This window comes from Microtus oregoni, unplaced genomic scaffold (genome assembly GCF_018167655.1).
Source record: "Microtus oregoni isolate MIOR12 unplaced genomic scaffold, Mior012 000049F_ref0000343, whole genome shotgun sequence".
NCBI classification, from domain to species: Eukaryota; Metazoa; Chordata; class Mammalia; order Rodentia; family Cricetidae; genus Microtus; species Microtus oregoni.
Genome location: NW_024543223.1, coordinates 692,684 through 716,501, shown reverse-complemented (window position 1 = coordinate 716,501; position 23,818 = coordinate 692,684). Strand labels below are relative to the sequence as shown.

At 47.8% G+C, this 23,818-nt stretch overlaps 2 protein-coding genes across 4 annotated transcripts in view; both read left to right on the top strand.

The window, feature by feature from the left end:
- Positions 1-1,653: 1,653 nt before the first annotated feature.
- LOC121436381 (protein NipSnap homolog 1) lies at positions 1,654-22,156 on the top strand. The gene is made up of 10 exons (XM_041636211.1): positions 1,654-1,774; positions 12,859-12,986; positions 13,202-13,247; positions 13,505-13,599; positions 17,113-17,183; positions 17,326-17,466; positions 17,687-17,718; positions 18,034-18,128; positions 19,680-19,763; positions 21,128-22,156. The coding sequence occupies exons 1-10, from the start codon at positions 1,677-1,679 to the stop codon at positions 21,190-21,192; spliced, it is 855 nt and encodes a 284-aa protein (XP_041492145.1). The 5' UTR covers positions 1,654-1,676; the 3' UTR covers positions 21,193-22,156.
- A 747-nt stretch (positions 22,157-22,903) lies between these two features.
- Positions 22,904-23,818, top strand: part of LOC121436459 (THO complex subunit 5 homolog) — a 34,804-nt gene continuing 33,889 nt past the window's right edge. For all 3 annotated transcript variants that reach the window (XM_041636390.1, XM_041636389.1, XM_041636391.1), the window contains exon 1: positions 22,904-22,974. The gene's annotated coding sequence lies outside the window, so the exon portion shown is untranslated. The remainder of the gene's footprint in view (positions 22,975-23,818) is intronic.

Below are 23,818 nucleotides of genomic sequence, written 5' to 3'. Positions count from 1 at the left end.
CTTGCCAACCCTAAAATGGCTCCCTTAGTTAAGATATCTTTTTCCCTGCACCCATATCCACCCTTACTCCATCTCAACCATCCCATTCCCCCAAGCTCTCCCCAATCCTCTCCTTCTCCCTTCTCTCTCCCCATCTCCCCTTCCCCCCAACCCACCCACCCCCCTGCTCCCAACTTTTGCCTGGCGATCTTGTCTACTTTCAATATCCAGGAGGATAAATATATGTTTTTCTTTGGGTTCACCTTCTTATTTAGCTTCTCTAGGATCACGAACTATAGGCTCAATGTCCCTTGTTTATGGCTAGAATCCACTTATGAGTGAGTACATACCATATTCCTCTTTTTGGGTCTGGGTTATCTCACTCAGTAAAGTGTTTTCTATTTCCATATGATGGTCATTTTTATTCAAACCAACACATAGTTTAAATCTAAATTCTTGGGTTGCGGATAGCTCAGTTAGTATAAGCCTGAAGACCTTGAGGAGGGAGTTGGTTCATAACCCCAGTGCTGGGGAAGCATAGACAAGAGGGAGGGATGAGGGATGGCCACTCCCTCTGCTCTGGAGGTTTCAGCCAGCAGTGATTGGATATTTGTCTGCTACACCAGGTCTTGCCTATCAGTTGGTACAGATAGGACTTGTTCAGTCAAATTTCGGTGTTTCAAGGCCTTAAGTGGGAGCTACCTAGACAGACTCATAAATTTGAGAGAGTCAGGAAGTTAGTTATGTCCTCTGCAAGTTCCTGACCCCAGGCACACAGAGTGGGAATTACCAGCCAGTGGGTTGGCATTTTTTGGTTGGTATATCTCTGTCTTTGGGTCCCCCAGGGGTCAGCAGGGTTTCCACCTCTGTTTGTGGGCTGAGAAATCAAATATAGGAGCCCAGATGAATAGATGGTGGAGAGAAAGCTTTTTTTTTTTTTTAATTATGTAGCCTTCATTATCTTGTCTCGGCTTAAGTTCTGGGATTACAGGTGTAAAGCATCACACTCGGGCTCTGGAGAGAAAGCATTCTGCTTGCCCAGAGCCTTAACCGCCAGACTTAAATAGCTCGGTTGTTAAAAGCCGGTACTGCTCTTGAAGAAGAACATGAGTTTGAATCCCAGCCCATTAGGATACCTCAAACCTCCTTTAAAACTCCAGCTCCAGGATTTCGGAGGCCTCTGACGCCTGTACACACACAAACGATTAAAAATGAAATAAATCTCTTTAGACGTTTAAAAAAGTAAGTGTTGGAGAGTGTCTGTTCTTTTGATGAGATAAACACTGCTGATGCCTTGACCCAGAACACAAACTACCTGTGAAGTCCTGCAGGGGTTCCACACCCCCTCCCCCAGCACCCTAGTAGGAAGGGAACTGACAGGCACACAAAACTTGTATACAATTTTGGGGTATGCAGACCCTCTTTGGTGTGTCCTCCGAATGTCCAGAACTTATTGTTCGACGCCCGCATTTACCGAGGTGAATTTTAAGGTACAGAGCGGGGAAAGGGCTGTTCAAGGGAACGGAGCCAGTTAGCTGCAGAGGTCCAGCAGCTCCGAGGTGTGACAACGGATTTGGAAGGTTCCCATCTGGCTGTTCTTGAAAGGTAGGCTGGCGAGGAGGAGGCGTGGCTTTCTCTAGTCCCGCCCCCTCCACAGGGCTGGGGCGTGGCCTTCCTGCGACCTGCTCTGGTCCAACATGGCTCCGCGGTTGTGCATCATCTCTGCAGCGGTACGGCGGCTGCTGGGGAAGCAGGGACCCCGCGCTGGGGATCTTGCGGCTGCGGCTGCTGTGCGGTGAGAGGCCGACGGGGCCGACCGCGTGCCCGGAACAGGGGCAGGGGAGGGGGCTGGAATGAAGAGCAGACTCTTGGGTTTAGAATTCAGGGGTTAGAGGAGGAGCTGCCAGAATGAAGGCCTGAGGAGAGTCTGAGAAAGAATGAGGGAGGTGAAGAGATACGGGTAGGGTTTTATTTTTTAAGCAGGTTCACATTACATGTGATTTGAACTCGGAATCCTCTTGCCTCGGCCTCCTAGATATTACTGGCGTGCATTATCATGTCTTGCTGGACAGGTTCTTTGTCCTGTTTAGGACCTGAGTCTGGGCTGAGAATAAAAAATGAGGTGAGTGGGAGGGACAGGTCTTGAGCACTGGAGCGGGGAGTGGGGGAGCGAAAGCAGAGGACAGTGGTAGCAGCCCTCTAGTCTGTCCTTTGTGATTTGCCACGCGCTGGGGGCTTCTGGGCCAGGCAGCTCCTCCCTCAGGAAGTTGTAGGAGGAAGGAGAGGACTAGGGTACAGTGGGAATTCCCAAAGTGGTCCCTCACCCTGCACTGTACAGTGGGTCGACAGAAGGGGGTGGGAGTTGGTCAAGGTCAGTCTCTGAGCCCTTCGGAGGCTGCTCTGGAGGTAGGACCCAGGTCTCATGATGCACCCTGCACTTTGCACCACCGCTGGTGGAGAGAGGCTCGGCTCTGGCTGTAGGGCTTGGCTGCCCCTGACTGGCTCTGGGCTGCTCCTCCCTCCTCCGTGCTGTGCCCTGTGCTAACCCTATCTCTGCATTTATCACCCTGAGCGCTTCTGACCCAGTGCTAACCTGTCCTTCCCTAGTCGGTCTCCTGTTTCCACAGCCCCGTACCCTCACAGGTTTGAGGACAGGGTAAGCGCAAAGAATATTTGCTAAAGAAGAGAAAACACCTGTCCTCACACCTGTGGAAAGGAATTCGCGTTCCTCCTGCCCCAGCCCGGGAGTGAAGCCATAGAGTCCCCCATTAGATCACTGTGCACGGGAACTTTTGGAAAGCGGAGATATCGGAGTTGGACTTGGGTCCGTCACCTCCATGCTGGATATAGAGGGAGAAGCTGACATTGGGGAAAAGCCTGGGTTGTGCCTGGTAAACAGCCTTTTGTGGAGGGATGACCTTGGATAGAAGGAGGAAACAGGACTTGTCTGACAGGATTGTTTTGTGTGTCTGGGAAAAGAATCCAGGAGCTCAGGTACGCTAGGCTGGTGCTCTTTCTTTGAAACCGTACTTTCTCATTGGATTGTTGAGGACTGAAGAAGTCATGTTTGTGTTACCCATTGCCCAAGTCTGGGCCTCAAGCAATTTCTGTCATTGTGAGAGTTGAAAGGATATCCAGAAAAACAATCTTCTTACATTAAAAAATTAGTTTGAGCCTGACCGTGGTGGTGCATGCCTTTAACCCAGCACTCGGGAGGCAGAGGCAGGCGGATCTCTGAGTTGGAGGCCAGCCTGGTCTACATATCCATCTCCAAGACAGATAGGACTACATAGAGAGACCATGTCTTACAAAACAAACAAAAAACAATTCTTTGGGGGACTAGAAAGATGGCATAGCACTGGTTGCTCTTTCTGCATACCCAGGTTGATTCACGGCTCACACATGAGACCACTTACAGTTGTCTGAAACTCCACTTCCAAGGGATCTGACACCCTCTTTGGGCCTTCATGGGTGTACAAGTGGTACACACACACACACACACACACACACACACAGGCAAAACACTCATGCATAACAATCTAAAAATTATTTTGTGTGGATGTGCAAATGAACACTTGTATTCGTGTGTGTGTCTGTGTGTGTGCTTCCGCACATGCGTGTCTATTCTATGGCACATGTGGCCCCAGGGATCTAACTCCGGTTGTCAGTCTTGGCAGCAGGTGCCTTTACATCTCACTGGCCCAAGATCATCTGTTTTTTTTTTTTTCTATAAAGAAATTTACTTTTTTTAAATGTGTGTGTAGAGAGGAGAGGAATGAGAACGTGCACAAGAATGCAGGTGCTATTGAGCTAGAAAAAGGAGCTAAATCCCTTGGAACTGGAGTTCCAGGCAATTGTGAGCCACCCTACTGATGTGGCGCTAGGAACCAACTCTCGGGTCCCCTACAAGAGCAGCTTTGTGTTCCCTTAACCACCAAGCCATATCCAGTCACAAGATCATCTCTGTTTTTTTGTTTTTATGAGACGGGTTTCTCTGTGTAGCCCTGGCTGTCCTGGAACTCACTCTGTAGACCAGGCTGGCCTTAAATTCACAGACATCTACCTGCCTTTGCCTCCTGAGTGCTGGGATTAAAGGCATGTGCCACCATTGCCTGGCACAAGGTCATCTTTAGGAGACCATGTTTTCCAGATGAATGGAGATACTGAGGCTGAGAAAAGAACAGTGGTAGGATCTTTAGTGTGGCACACACCCAGAGGTCACAATGGGATGGGGGAAGGGTTAGAGACACCTGCTGCTTCTAATGTGGCAATCCTGTATGATTCTTGGTGAGCCTTGGTGTCTTTCTGTTACAGTGGGCATGGCAATCCCTGCTATGAGCTGTGAAGACACGCAGCATTTACCTATGATACCTACCCTTAATGATTTGCATCATCATTATTATTATTTGCCCTGGCCCCATATTGAGACCCAAGACCACCTTTTCTTGCTGATCTTCAGCCTGCTCCCTATCTTTCTGGAGTCACTCTTGGGGCTGGCAGTTCTACCAATGACCTATGGTAAAGACACTGCATGGCAAGCTCTTCACTTGGTGAACCAGCTTGCTGGCCCCTCATTGTTTAAAATTTTACTGTAAAAGGAGGGGTGAATATAATTAGAACACACTGTCCAAAATTCTCGAAGAATTAATAAGTTAAAAATAAATGTACTGTGAGGATTAACTTGTAGTATGTAGTAGCTGCTCAATATACAATGCTATTATCCAGGGTGCATACTTGTGCTCATGTCACTGGTAGACTGAGGCAGGGGGATCATGAGTTAGAAGCTAAGCCTGGGATATATAACAAGATTCTTTTGAAAGAAAAGAGAGAGAGAAAGAAAGAAAGAAAGAAAGAAAAAGGGAGAGAGAGAAGTTCGTGTTACTCCTACACTAATCTTGTTACTAACAAGCCTTTAGTAGTCATGGTGATTCTGCTTGTTTTTATGTGTTTATGATGTGTTCCCCCTGTGACACTGGGGCCTGAACACAGGACCTCATGTGTGCTAGGCAAGCACTCTTCCGCTGAGCTACACCCACAGCCCCAAACTTCGGTTCTCACAGCCGGAACACCTCTCTCTCGATAAGGAGAAATGTGGCAGCCAGCTCCAATTGAGAAGATGTTCAGGACCTAGAGAGCTGAGCATCCCGGTCTAGAAAGTTCCGAGGTTCTCGAGCTTTCACACTTGGAGCGGCATCAGGCCGTTGACTTCCATCCATTGCCAGTGCGAACGTGACGTGACGTCTACGATACCGTAGCCTCAGGAGATGGAAATGTTCTTGTCTAGGTGGAATAATTTCTGAGCTGTTGTGGCAGAGGCACTGTGCTAGGTCACATGGGGAATGGAAGGGAGATAGTCTGCGGCTCCTGTATAGTTGTGGGAAAAGGCAGGGCTGTGTGGAACTAATGAAAGAGCCGAGGTGAAATTGTGGGCGAGTCTCACAGAAAAAGGCTGGACTGGTCGCTGGGGCAGCTCCTTCTGATTCTTCTCAGGACTGAGGTTGAACTTAGGGCCTTGTGAATGCCAGGCAAGTGTTCTACCACAATGCTGTATTCCTCACCCTTTAACATTGCGTTTGAGATCTAGTCTCACAATGTTGCCCAAGCTGGCCTTGGGATTTAAGGTGTATGTCACCAAACCCCGCCTGTTTTCATCATCTCTAGCACTAATTCTGCTGTGATGGTTGGAATGGAAAGGTCCCTGAGTCTGAGTCCACATTCTAGGTCAGGGCTTCTCTTTACTTTCAGGCTTTAGTCTCTGTCTGGCCATCTGTCTGTCTTATCTGTTTGCATCTGCATCCCATTCATTTATTTCCCAAACATAGATTGAGTTTGTACTGTGTGTTAGCCTTGCTCCGGTTACTGGAAACACAGCCGAACATACCAAATCCACCCTTGTGAGGCTGCATCTGGTGAGGAGACAAACAATAAATAAATAAAGTGTAATAATCAAACAGAGGTTTTTTTTGGTTTTGGTACGTGATTCTTTTCTTTTCTTTTTTCAGTGCTGGAGATCGAACACAGGGTGTCATGCATGCTAGGTAGGCAGATATATTCTCCTATGGATCTTTTTTTTTTTTTAAAGATTTATTTATTTATTAAGTATACAGTGGTCTGCCTGCATACGTCCCTGCAAGCCAGAAGAGGGCAGCATATTTCATTACAGATGGTTGTGAGCCACCATTGGTTGCTGGGAATTGAACTCAGGACCTTTGGAAGTGCAGCCAGTGCTCTTAACCTCTGAGCCATCTTTCCAGCCCTCTCCGATGGATCTGTATGCCTAGCTCAGGCGTAGGGTTTTAGATGTTCCTGCAGTTCTAGACCTGGGGGTTATAACGCCTTTGGTGGTCGAATGACCTTTTCATAAGGGTTGCGTACCAGATATCCTGTATATTAGATATTTACATAAAGATTCATAACAATATCAAAATTAAAGTTATGAAGTAGCAACAAAAATAATTTAATGGCTGAGGTCACCACAACATGTAGAACTGTATTAAAGGGTTGCAGCGTTAGGAAAGTTGAGAACCACTGCTGTAGAACAAAACAAGGGAGCAAAGTGAGAAAGACTGGGCAGGGCAAGGGTAGGAAAACACCAGGAATTCACTAGAAAAGTAAAATTTGAACTCTTAAAAATGTGTACTTTGGGGCTGGAGCACTTGCTGCTGCTCTTGTAGAGGACCGGGGTTCAGTTCCCAGCACCCACACAGTGGCTCCCAGCCATCTGTAACTCCAGTTCCTAGGGATCTAATGCTTTTTCCTGGCCCCCATGTGGTGTACATACATACATCCAGGTAACATTCATACACATTAAATAAATATATCTCTTAAAAAAATAATGTTCTTGGGGGTGTTGGCTTGAAATGGAGAAACTCTCTGGGTCTGAACAAGTCCCTTATTAGATTTTTACTTATACAATAAACCATTTCCAACAACTAGGGTTGGAGAGATGACTTAGCAGTTAAGAGCACTGGCTACTCCTCCAGAGAACTGGGTTTGATCCCCAGCATCCACATGGTGGCTCACTGCTATCTATAACTCCAGTTCCAGGGGATCTGATATCATCTTCTGGCGTCCAGGGAGCCAACATGGAAGTGGTGCACAGACATACATGCAGGTGAAATATCTGTATACATAAAATGAAATAAAAATTAATGTAAAAGAAAAGGCCTAGCTGGGTGAGCTGCTGTGTTTTGCTACTAAACACATGGGGAAGCAGACCTGCAGAATTAGAATGGCTGGAGGAGAGGGAAGGCATCAAAGCTTCAGGGACCTCACCTGTCCAGCCTTGAAGCCCCTGGGCTTGCTTTTCAGGACTGGCCACTGGATATTTACCTTGGCCATTAGTGATGTTAATGAGTTACTGAGAGCCTCGCTCTGGAGCAAAGGTCTTGGTGGGCAAATAGAGCCACTTTCCTCCCTGACACCACCTCCTCCTGGGGAGTCAGTCACACCATTCAGAGCAAAGGCCATGCCCTTCAGTGTCCCACCTGAGGGACTGGTTGTCAAGGAAAGTGCTGTTCTCTGGTTTTCCATATTCCCTTGGCAAGTTCCTTAAACTGTGAGCTAATTCATCCTGAAGGTGGCAGTAGTAGAACCCACACTCTAAGGTTGCATAGCTTCCTGCAGTGAAGTTCCCAGAGCCTGGCTCAGGCACCCTAAGTCACCAGCATCCCATCTAAGGACTCGTGTCCTTTTGCTCTTTGCTGTGAACAAATACATGCACAATAACTGAAGGAGCCCATGGTGTTAGACGTGTTTACGCCAGCATTCTTCTCGCTTTATGAAACGCTATCTTTCCTCTTCCAGGCAAGCAGCAGAGTCCTCATTGCTGTCAGCTACCTTTCCCATGACAAGGAGCAGCTTAAGAGAGAAGGGCCTACTGTGTTTGAGCGAACAGTCCACGATGGCAGCCAGCTGCTCGTGTTGTATCTGTAGTCAGGAGTCAGGAGAGATGAACTCAAGGGCTCAGTAGGCTTTCCTCCTCCCCCCGTTTTCTCTTTTATTCAGTCTAGGTCTCTAGTCACTGAGTGGGGTGAGTCTTCTCAGTTAAGCCGCCGGAAACACCTCAGAGGTGACCAGAGGTGTGTCTCCTAGGTTATCCCAAGCCCAGTCAGGTGAACAATGGCGATCAGATATCACACCCTTTGCTCATGTTTTACTTATCTCCTAGCAGCTCTTGTCAGAAGATTTGAAATGGAGTGCACGCCTTTATTTTTATTTATTTTTTAAAAATATTTTTATGGTTTATTTAACTTTATTTTATGTGCATTGGTGTGAAGGTGTCAGATTCCCTGCAACTGAATCTTCAGACAGTTGTAAGCTGCCATGTGGGTGCTGGAATTGAACCCGGGTCCTCTGGAAGAGCAGTCAGTGCTCTTAACCACTGAGTCATCTCTCCAGCCCGGCACACGCCTTTAATCCCAGCACTTGGGAGGCAGAGGCAGGCAGATCTCTGTGAGTTCCAGGACAGCCAGGACGGTTTCACAGAGATCCTGTGTCAAAAAAACAAAACAAAAAAACACCAAAGAAAAAGAAGTGGAAGATTTCAGCAACAGACCACATCCATAGATACTTATTTCAGGATAGTGTTTTAGTTTATCATTGTTAATTTCTTACTATGCTTAGCCTATAAATGAAATTTCATCATAATTTTAAACACATGTATGAAAAATGCATTACTTATAGATTAAGCTTTATCATAAATTTGTGCATATAGGAAAGAAGCATAGTGTTTGCTATGTGAGACACTTTTGGGAAGGGTGATGACTTAGCCGTAGAGGAATTTACCGAGACGTGAACAGAGAACTTGCTGAAATGCACTTTAAGAAAAAACGAGTTCCCAGAGAGGGAAGTCGCGCCCCTGGAAAGGGTTGGGAGCCCTTTCCATAACAGATAAGGGGACATTGCTTGGTCTGACCTTTGTGAGGCTCTTGTTCAGGCTTATGTTTGAGGGAACAGATGGGCTTCTCATTATCTTAATAGTAAATTTTATGACAAAACTTGTTTTCCTTGAACTGACCATTTGTGTAATGTTCCATGAGTCAGGAGGGGTTAGTTCCAATTGTCTGTGTAAGATGTGGATCTGGGCTGGTGAGATGGCTCAGTGGTTAAGAGCACTCACTACCCTTGCAGAGGACTAGGGTCAGTTCCCTGTATACACATGGTGGCTCACAACCATTTCTAACTCCAGTTCCAGCAGATCAAATCCTTTCCTTCTGGTCTTCATGGGTGCAGCATGCATGTGGTACAGTTACTTACTGGCAAAACATTCATACACATTTAAAAAATAATTGGTGTGGTGGTGCACACCTTTCATTCCAGCACTGGGGAGTCTGAGGCATGGGGACCTTTGAGTTCCACAGAGTGAGTTCCAAGACAGTCAGGGCTACACAGAGAAACCCTGTCTTGAAAAACAAAACAAAAAAGAAGCATAGATTAGGCCAGACGTTGAGTGGGGCTTTTGCTTTTATTTTGGCCTCTTTTGTTTACATTCCCAAGACAATTGAGTAAGGTCAAGTCATTGACAAGAGATCCTCCTAAGTGGAGGCTTCACAGGGCCCTGGTTGGAGCTGCTGGTTCAGTCACTGCAGGATCGTAGGATGGTAAAGCATAGAAGGCTCTGGAGCACCCCTCCCCCCTCTTTTTTTTTTTTTAAGGTGAAGGAATGGCTATCTCAAGAGATAGAAGTCCAGACTGTGGCATCATTTGGAAATTATGAGGTTTTCAGAGGTGAGAGACAGGTGTTGTTATGGATGGTGATGGTTGATATCCCTGAAGACTATACAGTCTGTAGCTTAATTGTCTATATGTGGTAAAATAGTAATTGTACCAGAAGGGTAAGAAGCGAGGGTCAAAAAAGAAAGGTGAGCCGGCAGTGGCGGTGCGCCTTTAATCCCAGCCCTCAGGAGGCAGAGGCAGGCGGATATCTTTGAGTTCGAGGCTAGCCAGGTCTACAGAGCTAGTTCCAGGACAGGCTCCAAAGCTACAGAGAAACCCTGTTTCAAAAAAAGAAAGAAAGAAAGAAAGAAAGACAAGAAATAGGAGCTTGACTGTTTAAGGAAGTGTTGAAGTTGAGGTGTTAGGGGCTGAAGCAGATTTCCTGATACAGGTAGAAAACTGTCCGGCCTATTAGGATCTAGTGTTGGTTATTGGAGAGAGGAGAATTTGAAGGGCTCTTTTGAGAGGAGGTATAGTTTTGTCATAGACTTGATATGTTGGGACAAGCAGTTGGTCAGGCTTGATTGAACTGAGTTTTTTTCTAGAGTTTTATCAGGCAGAGCAAAGAGTAAACATCTGTGAGACCTGTCTGTTGTCTTGGAATTGGGGGTTTGGCAAAGGTACACTATTTATGTCTCTAATAGAAGAGTAAAGCTGCACCACTAAAGAATGCCTATTGGGTTGGGTATTGGTGGTGCACACCTTTAATCCCAGCACTTGGGAGGCAGATTTTAGTGACTTTGAGGCCAGCCTGGTCTCCAAAGTGAGTTCCAGGACAGCCAGGGCTATTAAAAGTTTGCCTGTGGGATGGGACCTCTTGTGGCCTCAATTCAAATGAGCCTGGCTTACTAGGCCAGCATTTGAGAAGACTACACCCTGAACTGGTGAGAGAGGAGATAGAAAGAAGTGGATGTAGGTTACATTTGACTATGAGAGTGTTGGGAGAGGTGTGCTAAGCCCACGGAGCTAGAGTTCTATGGGAAATATGGATAGAGGGAAATCATTAATTGCATCCGTTTAAATAAGTGGCTGAGTAGGAAATGCAGTCGGGTAGGAGTTAGGACAAGCAAAGGCAGTAGTCCTCCATGAGGGTCCAGGTGTGTTAGTTGAGGAGTTTATGGGTCTTTTGGGGACGGTAAAGCAGGAGGGACTGAGACCAGGAGGAGCAGAATAACACGTCAGAATGGTTAAAAATGACACTATTGGGTGATTTCAGGAAGGCAGGTAAAGAGTGTGACAGGAGTCATCGGGAAAGATGCGGCCAAACACTAGGCCAGGTATAGGGCCCGAGCTATTGGAGTGAGGGGTGTGAGATCTTTTTAATTATTTAACATTTATTTATTTGTTTTATGTCTATGGGTGTTTTGCCGGCTTGTATGTCTGAGCATCATGTGCATGCTTGGTGCCCTGTGTGTCCAGAAGAGAGCACCAGATTTCCTGAGACAGGAGGGCTAAACAGTTGTGAGCCACCATGTGGGTGCTGGGAATTGAACCTAGGTCCTCTGGATGAACAGCCAATGCTCTAACTGCTGAGCCATCTCCAGCCTGGAGGTGAATGTTTTGTTGTTGTTGTTGTTTGTTTCTTTTTTGAGACAGGTTCTCTGTAATAGCCTTGACTGACCTGGAACTCATTCTATAGACCAGGGTGGCTTTGAACTCACAGAGATCCGCCTGCCTCTGCCTCCTGAGTACTGGGATTAAAGGGGTGTATCTTCACACCTGGGTATGAGATCTTAAAAGTGCAGTTGGGAGGAAAAGTGGTCTGAGGAGTGTCTTAATTGTGAACTTAGAGAGCTTCTAAGAGTTAGATTAAGGGGGCTGGAGATGGCTCAGTGGTTGTGGCTGCTCTTGTGGAGGACCCAGGTTTGAATCCCAGCACCCATATGGCAGCTCACAAACATCTGTATTTCCAGTTCCAGGGGATCTGACACTTCTGCTGACCTCCGTGGGGTCCTCTGAGCATGTGTCGCAGAAACTTACACTTGGGCACACATGCCCATAAAATATCTATATAAAAATAAAAAGAACTAGATTAACCATCTCAGCCTTTTCAGATGATAGAGGGTTGCCAAACAAGCATGGAAATCATACCATAATTTTGATGCTTTCATTTAATTCTATTTTTTTTTTTGGTTTTTTCTTTCTTTTTTTTTTTAATTAATTAATTTTTTTTTTTTTTTTTTTTTTTTTTTTTTTGGTTTTTTCGAGACAGGGTTTCTCTGTGGCTTTGGAGCCTGTCCTGGAACTAGCTCTTGTAGACCAGGCTGGTCTCGAACTCACAGAGATCCGCCTGCCTCTGCCTCCCAAGTGCTGGGATTAAAGGCATGTGCCACCATTGCCCGGCCTTTCATTTAATTCTTAATCTTGAAAAGGAAAGCTAAGCATTTTCAGACTGTAGGCATGGGGTGGGAGGGGGAGGGGCAAAGCAAGGCAATGTTCTAGAGAACGGTGGGTGGTGGCCTGATAGGCTCTCCCTTCCTCTCTCCCCTCTGCTTACAGAATTTGCTTCTTCCATTGCATCACGAATGCTGGGAATATTTTATATGCGGCCATTATGCTAGGGGAAAGTGGCGAGGCTTAGTTGCGTTTCCTGAGAACGTGGAAGAGCGGGATTGGGGAGTGGAGTGGAAGGCTGTTGGTCAGCTTGGTTGTTATCCTAAAAACTGTCAGAGTGGGCCTGGCAATGAATAATGGGCACTCCAGTTAGAAGCCTGGTGGCTTCTAGTAGGGTCAGAATCTCTGAGACACGTCTAATCAGGGCAACATGGGCAGTGAGGAGGAGACCTAGGGTCTTTGTCATCTCATCAAGGGTCCCATCTGGTGGGCATCAGGCACGGTGAGTTTGGGCGTTTCTCCTCTTAGCAATAGACTGTGACGTGTGGCTGGAGAACCCCCGGGCAGGGAGTGAAGGGAGAGAGGTGGGAGGCACAAATTCTCTCCTGGTCTCCTGGGCCCTACAAGGATACAGATGCAGACTGAGCAGCTGGAATCTCTAGAAGGCACCGTCTGCCCAGGTGATGACACTGCACTCTAACTGCCGTGGGATTCCATGGCTGATTTCAGAAATGTAGGCCATCGGATCAAGGAGCAGCACACAGGCGCAGGGGGATAGCTAGGGCTCCCGTGTCTCCACGTGGCCCTCTCAACCCCTCTGTTCTGCAGCTTCTATTCCAAGGACAGCGAAGGCAGCTGGTTCCGCTCCCTCTTTGTTCACAAGGTGGATCCTCGGAAGGACGCCCACTCCACTCTGCTGTCCAAAAAGGAGACTAGTAATCTCTACAAGATCCAGTGTGAGTAGCTGCTAAGCTGGGCAGCTGCACCTCAGGTTTCTCTTTTGTGGTGGGTTCGGGGTAAAGAGCTGTGATACTGGAGATGAGAGGATGAGGATCCCGGATGCTGTCCTGAGAGCCTTGGCCCGATTTGGGACCCGCTCACCCGGACACATACATAGAAGCGTGTGTGAGTACCGCATGCATTCACTTCTGCTCTCTGTCCTGCATTGCAGTTCACAATGTGAAGCCCGAATGTCTGGATGCCTACAACAGTCTGACGTGAGTCCTCCCTCTCCTGTTCCCAGCCACTGTTGGGAGGTAGGGGTAGGGCCCTCTTTCCCCAAGAAGACCTTAAATCATTCTCTGCTTCATTCTCCTACTTAAGTCAAGGAGGGTGGATTCTAGAGCTGGAATGTCTTCCCCACCTGTTTCTTAGAGAGGAGACAAACTTAGCCCCAGGGCCTGAGTTGGAACCTTTACCTCCCGGCCCCTAGTGGTCAGTGCAAGCCCTGCTCCTTCTTGTGCCCCTCCCACAGGGAGGCTGTGCTGCCTAAGCTGCACCTGGATGAGGACTACCCCTGCTCGCTTGTGGGCAACTGGAACACATGGTACGGGGAGCAGGACCAGGCAGGTGAGCTTCCCTTGTGCCACCATGGCCTCCTAGCCCGGGTCTCCAGCAGCTCCCATATCTGACTGCCCTCTTCTTTCCGCAACGTCTCTGTCTCTGGGGGTATGGGGAAGTGTGTTTCTCTCACACCCCATTGCCCCACTCAACCTCTTGTGGCTCCTCGGTGCTCTCAAGCAGCCCGTGGGGTCGGTGAGTCCGTCCTTGCCCAGTCCACAACCCCACTTCACTACCCCTCTGCTCACTGTGCTGCCGGCCTATGATTCGTCAGCCCAGACAGAATGGCTCTATTTACCTTATAGGTGGCTGAACTGAAGTGTTTTTTTTCTCCCTTGCCTGCTTTACTTGGTTTGATTTCCCTGTTTTTTGTTTTGTTGAGATGGGGACTCACTGTGTAGTCCAGACTGGCCTCTAGGGCATACTCTTCCTGCCTCAGCCTCCTGAGTGCTGAAATGGTCTGATCACTTGTGGAGGTCAGCAGACAATGTTCTTTTCTCACCTTGTTGAAGCAGGGTCCCCTTTGTTTCCGTGTGCACTGTGTGCACTCCAGGCTAGATTTCAGCTGTGCATGTGTGTGCTTCCGTACCTAGCTTTCTCACTTGGGTTCCAGGGATCAAGCCCTGATTGTCTGGCTTATGTAGCAAGAGGTTTTGGCTGCCGAGCCATCTTACCAGCCCTTGCCTGTCTTACTGATTTATATTTTGGTGTAGACATGGCATCCTTCTGAAAAACTGGATTCTTTGCATTTTTTTGCTGGATCATGTACTATCCTTGCTGGGTCAGGCTCTATCCCTGGCTCTTTTACCTCTTGCCTCTTCATTCCCTGATCATGTGTCCCTGTAGCTGCCAAAATACTTGCCTGCCTTCTCGTATAGGTAGTGAGTTTTGGGGGTCAGGGCTATGTCTCTTTGCAGTATTTAATACTCAATATAAATATTTCCTCTCTTTAAAACATTTCATGCTGAGGAGTAGGGTAGGCTAAAGTGATGGCTCAGGGGTTAAGAGCACTGGCTGTTCTTCCCGAGGACTCAGGTTCCATTCCAGCACATACATGGTGGCTTGCAAGTGTCTGTAACTTCAGTGACAAGGGAATCTCACACCCTCTGCCAGCCTCCACAGGCATGCATGCACACGGTGCACAGACATGCATGGAAGCCAAACACCTATACTCATAAAATTCAAAAGTAAATAGTCCCTCGCAAACTTACTTTCAAAAACTTATTGCTGGGGCCTGGCGGGGTGTCTAAGCAGTTAAGAGCACTTTTTGTACTTGCAGAGGACCTGAATTCAATTTCTGAATCCAACTATTACACAACCATCCGTAATTCCAGTTCTGGGGAATCTATGTCATCTTCTGAGCTCCATGGACACCAGGCACACACATGGTACACACCACATGCATTCAAGCAAAGCGCTCATACTCATAAACTTAATCTTGAAAAAAAAATTGTTGTTTTAAAAGCTCATGCTGACTGACTCCTGTAATCCTAGGACTTAGGAGACTGAAGCAGAAGGATTACTGTGAATTTGAGGACACGTTGGTCAACAGAGTGAGAGCCACACCAGCCAGGTCTACAGAATGAGACTATGTCTAAAAAATTAAACCCAAACTTAACTAAAACAACCAAAAAATTCACAGTTCCTCAGTCATCTTTGACACATTCCAGTTGTCCACGGATAGATCTGCCATTGATGATAGCTGTAAACATTTCCCGAGTGCCACAGCCATTACAGACAATCCTCTGAGCCTCTCTTGCATATGCCCAGCAATGGGGCTCATAACCCCATAAGCCGACCTGTCTCAGTCCTGATAAATGTGTGTCTAATAAAAAACAACCTGTAAACCTAGTGTGTGTACACATTTGTAATCCCAGTTCTTGGGAAGTAGAAGCAGGAGGTTCACCGTAAGTCCAGGGCCAGCTTAGTTTACATATCAAGTTCAGGTCAGTGGGGCCTCATAGAGACCCTGACTCAAGAAATAAAATAGGAAGTCTGTACACAGAGAGTTCTGTAAGTACCTGTTCTGTGTGGATGGCATGTGTATGGAGGTCATGTGTACGTTGGCATCTCTGTATGTATCCTCCTAACCACAGGCTGGTGTATTCGGGTATCCCAGTCCTTTCCCACCCTTGCCTTCTTTCCTCCACCCCTTTTTACACAGCTCAGGCTGACCTTGAACCTTCTGATTCTTCTGTCTCCATCCTAATGTGTGTCACCAGCCCAGTTTTATGGGAATTTGATCCCAGGGCTTTGTGCAGGCTACTAGTTGATCTATATCCCCAGCCTGCCTCCTTCCTTCAGAAGGTAAGGTCTCCCTCTGTTACCCAGATATTGGCTCAAGGCATCATCCTGCATCAGCTTTCCAAGTGGCTGGAACTATGTGTCCCTGTCTCCATACATAGCTGCAGTTTTTATTTTTCTCTTAAGTTCACTGCTTTGGAACATTCTTGTTTTGTAATTGGTTGGTTGTGTTTTGCAGTGCTAGAAATGGAACTTAGGTCCCCTGCTGTTGTTGGTTGTTCTCCTATTTGGACCCTTATGGGCTCTTTTTTTTTTTTTCCCTTATGGGCTCTTTTGAAGAACCTGTTACCCAGCTCCCAAATAAATCACATCACAGAAGCTTTTTATTACTTAGGAATGCCTGGCCTTAGCTTGGCTTGTCTCTAGCCAGCTTTTCTTATCTTCAATTAGCCTGTCTGCCTTTTGCCTCTGGGCCTTTACCTTTCCTTACTTCTGTGTTTCTTGCTTTACTCCATGGCTGACCATGTAGCTGATCCCTGACATCCTCCTCTCGTTCTCTTTCCTCCTCCTCTTTCAGCCTTCTTGTTCCTCCTGTTTATCCTCTCTGCCTGCCAGCCCTGCCTATCCTTGCTCCTGCCTCGCTGTTAGCCATTCAGCTTTTTGTTAGACCATCAGGTGTTTTAGACAGCCAAAGAATCACCGCTTCACAGAGTTAAACAAATACAACATAAACAAAAACAACACATCTTTACATCATTAAACAATGTTCCACAGCATAAGCGAAAGTAGCACACCTTGAAATGATAATCCCCAACACCTACTATTAGACAAGCGCTCTACCACTGAGCTACAGCATCAGCCCTCTCGGAGTGTTCTGTTCAGCCCTGTGTTTCCTGGTGTTCCTAGGGTGGAAGACACTCAGATCACCTTCTGTTTGGTTTTGCTTGTGATGCTGTAGATGAAACTCAGGTCCTTCTGTGTGCCAAGCATGTGTTTTAGCAGCGGTTACCCCCCATCCTCATCTAATCGTCTTGTTGGTGCTCTTTGAGAAATGGTGGGATTTGTGGGCGAGGACATGGAGTCCTAGAAGGGTCGAAGAATAATACCCAAGCAGAACAAAGCTAGTGGTCTCCTGGGCTTGCATCTAAGGTCATCCCCCACCCAGTGCTACTCTTCACCAAGACAAAGGGCACCAGGAGACCCCTGCTCTGCTGTCTTGGTGCTTGTTAGTCGGGCAGGCTCTTGGTAGCCCCTTGACCTGTATCCTATCCCCAACAGTGCACCTATGGCGGTTCTCAGGTGGCTATCCAGCCCTCATGGACTGCATGAACAAGCTAAAAAACAACAAGGTATCCCAGCATCCTGTGTGCATGTTGCTTCCAGCCCAGCCCTGTGTGGAGGGGAGTGTGGGAGATTCCTCTAACCCACAGAGCACACTGACAGGGTAGCATAACCCCCCTGGCTACTGTGCCTACAATGCCTTACATTCAGGAGTACCTGGAGTTCCGAAAGGAACGGAGCAAGATGCTGCTGTCCAGGAGAAACCAGTTGCTTCTGGAGTTCAGCTTCTGGAATGAACCACAGCCCAGAGCTGGCCCCAACATCTATGAACTGAGGACATACAAGCTCAAGGTATCTGGCTTCCGACAAAGCCCCTCTTGCTTGCTTCCCCTCTGTTGTGATGCTCCTCCCTCTTTATGAGCTCAGAGCAGAGAGAGGTATGTGGTGCGTTCCTGTGTTCCTGTGCGTAGCTGCACACCAGGCGTGAATCAGGCTAGTTTCCCATCCCTGCCCCTGTGATGTTGGGAGTCCAAGGTGGTGCTCACTTCCTCCTCCTCTGGATCTCTTTCAGCCAGGAACCATGATTGAGTGGGGAAACAACTGGTAAGTGGGAGCACTCGTGTTGGAAATGTGGTGGTCCCTGCTGTCCTGCCCCATTTGGCTCCCAGTGGGCTCTCTTAGGGCATGTTACAGGGAACCCAGCATGCTCTGTTCCTCCCAGATCTCAGAGAAGGAGCCACCTGCACAGTGCAGATTCTGTAGAGGAAAGTGCTGCCAACCAGTCAGCGCTGCACCTCCAGAATCCATGCCCTGGGCCCCACTTTGATCCCGCCCATAAAGTGTGGCCAGTGAATCAGCCTGGGCTACCTTGAGGGACCATTGGGTGGGCCTCTGTCCCATGTTCTCTGCTGTCTCCAGGGCTCGGGCCATCAAGTACCGTCAAGAGAACCAGGAGGCAGTGGGAGGCTTCTTTTCACAAATAGGAGAGCTCTATGTCGTGCACCACCTATGGGGTAGGTTGGAGACACTCAAGGGGCCCCCTTTGTCCCCTGTCACTCATAAAACGTGTGGAGGCGTTTGTGTTCCTATTGCTCTTGCATCCTAGCTGAGGGAGTTGCAGCCTCAGACAAACTAGAAAAAAGGGCCCAATTTTACATAACAGATGCTGCAGGGGGCCGGGTGGTGGTGGAGGCCGCAGAGCGCGCCCTTTAATCCCAGCACTCAGGAGGGCAGAGGCTGGCTGATCTCTGTGAGTTTGAGGCCAGGCTGATTTACAAAGTGAGTTCCAGGACAGACTCCAAAGCTACAGGGAAACCCTGTCTCGAAAAACCAAAACCAAACAAACAAAACAAAAAAAAAAAATTAAAAAAGAAAGAAAGAAAGAAGCACAGGGACCTTAGTGGCTTGGATAGACAAGGTCCTTCTGGAGGGCAAAATACGAGTCCTGAACTGACGGTGAGGAAGCCAGCTATGAATTGCTGGGGGAAGTCGCAGCAGAAGGAGCAGCATGTGAGAGGCCTTCACTGAGTGGAAATGAGGAGGACTTGGAGGGAACTGGGAAGAGAGTATGTGTATGGGACGGATGGAGGAGGACAGCCACCAGATCAGGCTGGGCCTTGCAGGCCGTGGGAATTTATCATGGATGATAAATAAAATAAAATAAAAATAAATAAAAGCTGGGGTTTATCATGGATGTGGTGGGTGGAGGCAGCAGCAGCATCTAAGTTCTGAAGCTGCCATGCTCCTTTCCAAGAGTGCCTGGCGGGGAAGCAAGGTTGGAAACTGGGCATGGGAAGGTGCTTGCTTTAGTGCACCAGGTAGGCACGGGCTGGCTTCAGGTCATGGCAGTGGTGTGCTGAGACAGATGAATTGGTCTAAAGATTGAATCGGTGGGACCTGAGATGAACTGCTGGAGGAAAAAGGAGAGCATTCAGATTCTTCCCTGAGCAGCTGTATGTCCTTTTCTAAAACAAGGAGGTCAGAGGGAGCAGCTAGGTCATGGGGTTGAGGTGTAACTGTGGCCTCTGGGAGTATTATATTTAGGATGCTGGTGTTGGGCCAGTCAAATGGTGGTAAAGGCATTTGCCACCAAGCCTGACAACCTGAATTTGATTCCCAGGACCCTCATGGCAGGAGTGATCTGACTCCTGCAACTTATCTCCTGATCACCATATACTCTTCACTCTGAATAAATAAATAAATGCAATAAAAATTACAAAATACAGATGCTCCCAACTAGAAATGTCACAAGGGCACCAGATATAGGAGTTCACAGGAGAGTTTGAGAGTGGAAATAGAAAGAGTTACTAGCATACATATATGCTTCAAAATCCTTAATCCCTACCACAGGGCCTTTGTACATGCGTGTGCCACTATTGCCCGGATGAAATTAATCATTTTAGTATGTGCAACTGGATGATAGTGACAGCTGTGTTTATTGACAGTCTAAGGAGGAGTACCTAGGGATGAAGAGATAGTAGGGCAGGGTTTGGAGCAATGGAAGGGTCCCTGCACTGAGGAAGGGATCCGATTCTCTAAGGAATGAACCTGTGCCTTTCTCACAGCCTACAAAGATCTGCAGTCTCGGGAGGAGACTCGAAATGCGGCCTGGAGGAAGAGGGGCTGGGATGAAAATGTCTACTACACAGGTGGGTGTCTGCTCTGCAGGTGGTCTGTTCTGCAGGTGGATGTCTGCTCTGCAGGTGGGTGTCTGCTCTGCCTGTGGTCTGCTGGGAGACCAGAGGGTGCAGATCTCTGCAGGCAGCTGCAATCCCTTGGTTACCTCCAGTGTGGGAACACACTGTTTTCTTTGTTCTGTTGTGCACCATCGCCCACCCAATCTTTTCTATTGCCTTTTGCATTACCTTGCTGTGTTGCCCAGACTTATTCTGGGTGGACCTTCTTCCTCAGTCTTCCAAGTTGCTGGGATTGCAGGCCTATACCACTGTGCTCAAGTAGGAACTTACTTTGACATGCATTAGTAGGCGTTTGTCTTTGTTAGTGGGGTACACATTCCACATGATACAATCCGCCCTGAGGCTTTAGGACTCACACAGGCAGGTGATCCCTGGGTCAGCTGTGCCCCTCACAGAAGCAGCTGTTCCTAGTCAGATGGTAATGCAGATGCTGTTTCTGCAGGAAAGTGCTTTGCCCTGATCTACCATCAAAATATGCAGCAATTTTTTTGAACCCACATAGAGACATAAACATTACAAAAAAAAATGGGTAAAATTTCTTTAAAAAAAAAATCTGACCTCCTGGGGACTTTCTGTTGACACCCATACCCCCATGGGCATGACCTCCCTAGCTGTATGAGGGGCAGTTGCTCTAAATCAAGCCTCAGCCCTTACAGCTCTCACCTTGCCAGTGTGTACCACTACAGTTCTCTTTGATCTTTGGTTGTTGGTGCTGGAGGTGGAGTCCAAGACCTCATACATATTCATCAGCATTGCCCTCATCATAGAACTATGCCCTAGGCCTTAGAATTACTTTTCTCCTGGGCAGTGATGGCGCATGTCTTTAATCCTAGCACTCGGGAGGCAAAAGCAGGCAGATCTCTGTGAATTTGAGGCCAGTATAGTCTACAGAGCTAGTTCCAGGGCAGGCTCCAAAGCTACATTGACCCCCTCCCCAAAATTCTTTTCTTCAAATCTTCCTATGTTATCCTTAATGTGGCTTGCCCTTGCTTTTATCTTATTTGGCTTAGTGTGCTTTGTTTGTTCTGGAAGCGAGGGTAGAATCCAAGGGCTCATACGTGCTAGGCAGCCGCACTACCATTGAGCTACCTCTCAGCCCTATGGTAGTTTTTTTTTTTCCCACATACATAAGAAAATGGATAAAATTATCTAAAAAAAAAATCCAGCTCATTAGCACCTAAATCCTTATGCCATTGACCAGTCTCAGAAGTCAGAAGGGACCTTTTCCAATCACAGGTTTTGAGAGTTTTTAGGCTGGAACCAAGAGTACTTGGCTTGCCTCAGGCACCCGGTAACCTCTGCTTCTCTCTCCATAGTCCCCTTGGTTCGACACATGGAGTCACGAATCATGATCCCTCTGAAGATTTCTCCTCTCCAGTGAGGCTGGCCCTGCCTCCACCTCCTTCCCTTCCTTCTTTGGAGCAAGCTGGAACAGAAGAACTTCTAGGCCTGCTGGCATAGTTTTCTCTCAGCTTTGGAAGAATTCTACTGGGTTGTGTTCAGCTTGGAAAAGCTGTTTCCTAAGAACTTACAGTTCTGTCTATACCTGCCCCCACCTCTTTCCCAGGCCAGAAGAGTTTCAAATTCCCATAATGAAGAATAGCAACATTTTAGCCATTCACTCGTTTCCCTGAGACTCCTTGTCTCCAGGCCGTCAAGTCCCCAGCTAACACTGTGGACATGGCTTAGTTTAACAGGTGGCATAACTCATAGTTAAGAGGTGGGGTGCGACGAGATATCAGACCAGGTATGGCCTCATGGTCTCTACTCGTTAAAAAAGCAAGTCTGAGCCTTAACAATGTGGAACTGCCATAAACTCTGAAGTCATCGAAGTTAGGAGGAGACCCAAAATTCTGAGAGGGGCTGGGAAAGGGATGGAAGGGAAGGAGGAGGACTTAGGTACGCGACACAGACTTGAAGCAGGAACCCAGAAGCTGGAACATAGGACTCAGCTTTTGAGTTTGAAACAGAACTGGAAGAGACCAGAGATGACAGAACTCCTTAGGGAGAGGGCCCTAAGAGAGATGGAGAGGCTTAGCCATTCTTTCCTATAATGCAGTTAAAACTGGAATTTGTGTTCCAGCTCTTCTGTACTTTCTCCTTCCTCCAGGCAGACATGCAGCTAGAGACCTATATTCCCGTCTTGAATTTCTTCCCCAACTTGACATTCTGTCAGCCAAACCCTCGTTTTACAGAACCACCAGGCCTGCGGAGTGGGTTCAGTGATTCTGGGGTCTCTTCAGTGACCCCCTTACCTCATGAACCCCAGCTTAGCATGGTTTTGTTACTGTACCAGGGAAATGTGCTGGGATAGTTGATGGAACCAAATTAAATATTTACTGTAAGTTGTGTGGTGTCTTCCTCTGCGAGGAATCTCAGCAGTTGTTCAAGGTGGGAAGCTTCCAGGTGGCTGAGGCATAACGTGCCCTTGATCTTAGAGAAGACATCTTCATCTTCACCCCAGGGCAAGAGAAGAAACTGTTTCTGCACCACCCGGTATTCATACACACTTCAAGCCCCAGACAAGCAGGATTTACTCCAGAAATACCAGGGATAAGAAACACGGGAAGTTTTTGAATACTGCATTGGAATGACGATTTTTGTCTTTGGAAAAATCAAACCTAACATGAAAGTGATTCACTTGTGGAAGGCGGAATAGGTGTAACAAGGGATTATGCCCCTGCCTAAGTTACTGCCGCCTACGGTGTAGTAACTCTGACAGAGTCAAGAAGTCAAGTTAGAGCCGGGCGTGGTGACACAGGCCTTTAATTCCAGTGAGGCCAAGGCAGGCGGACCCCGGTGAGTTAGAGATCAGCTACACAGCGTTAAAGCTCAGCCAGTACTACAGAATGAGACTCTGTCTCGCACAGAGGAGGCAAATCCACTAGGGTCCAAGCTATGGCACAGCGACATTCCTGTGCTTCCTTGAGCATATCGCAAATTAAAGTAACGGAACACAGGCTCTTGGTCCTCTTTGCCGCAGTTTCCCAGTTTCAGAGGGTCCATTAGAAAGGTTTCCCAGCCGCTTATCCGCCCCTTCCTTGCTTCCCATGCTGCATCTGGTCTTTGTATCTCACTTCCGGCCAATATCTCTTTTGTTCCGGTTCTCTATGGTCGTGAGCCGGAAGTGGCCGCCTGGCTGGAAGGCGTGAGGAGCATTGTGGTGAGCGAGAGTCGAGTGCTGTGGTTTGGGGTTGCGGGGCGCGCGGGGCCTGAGGTGCCGACGGAACGACGCGTATTCCCCGGGCTGGGGTGCTCACCCGCGGGGCTTCCACGGGGCTCCCACGGGGCTCCCACGGGGCTCGTGGCTGTTTTCCCCTCCTGGGAACTCGCCGGAGCTCCATCCTTTCAGTCTCCCGGGGGTGCTGAAGGCAGTGGAGGTGCTGACACCTTCCTTATGGTCCTTTTGCGTGTGTGTGCGGGGAAGCGCTCCGGTGTGACGGTGGGATTTCCCAGGTTTTCGATGCCACCTTTGTGGCTTTTGTCAGATGAGCCCGCCGCTTGATGAACTGTCACTCGCAGCCGCCCTGAGGCCCTTCTGAGAGACCGGCGCTCTCTTCACTTAACGCTGCAAACGACTGCTGGGAGTAGTAGTGAAGAAAGATGAACGCATTTATTGCTGCTGCGTAAAGGCTGAGAGCAATAAAAACAAAATGCGTACGCTAGGAGGGGAGGGAGGCTGGGCTTTTTTTTCCTAATGTCACCTCCGTTTCCTAGCTAGCTGGCCGGACTTAATGTAGTTGTTTCACTAAATATTTTATTTATCTTATTTTTAAGAAAAATAAAACAATATTTTTTTAAAAGTCACATTGCAAAGGCCTAAGTAGTAAGAAGATGTATGTACCACCTGCCCTTTCTCAATGAAGTTTTTAAATGCAGTCACTGGAGTCCATTCTTACCGGTAGCTCCCCCTGCTGGCTTCACATTCGCGGAGATCCTTCTGCCTCAGTCAAGTGTTGTGGTTACTGATGTCTCAGCCCATCTTCCCGCCGTTTTTTCCTGTGAGA

What these genes read in the sequence shown, in the direction of transcription:
- LOC121436381 (XM_041636211.1), top strand. Translation starts at nt 1,677, where the DNA reads ATGGCTCCGCGGTTGTGCATCATCTCTGCAGCGGTACGGCGGCTGCTG. An exon ending in GCGGCTGCGGCTGCTGTGCG is followed by an intron (nt 1,775 to 12,858) that starts GTGAGAGGCCGA and finishes TCTGTTCTGCAG; the next exon opens with CTTCTATTCCAAGGACAGCG. An exon ending in TGAGGACATACAAGCTCAAG is followed by an intron (nt 17,467 to 17,686) that starts GTATCTGGCTTC and finishes GATCTCTTTCAG; the next exon opens with CCAGGAACCATGATTGAGTG.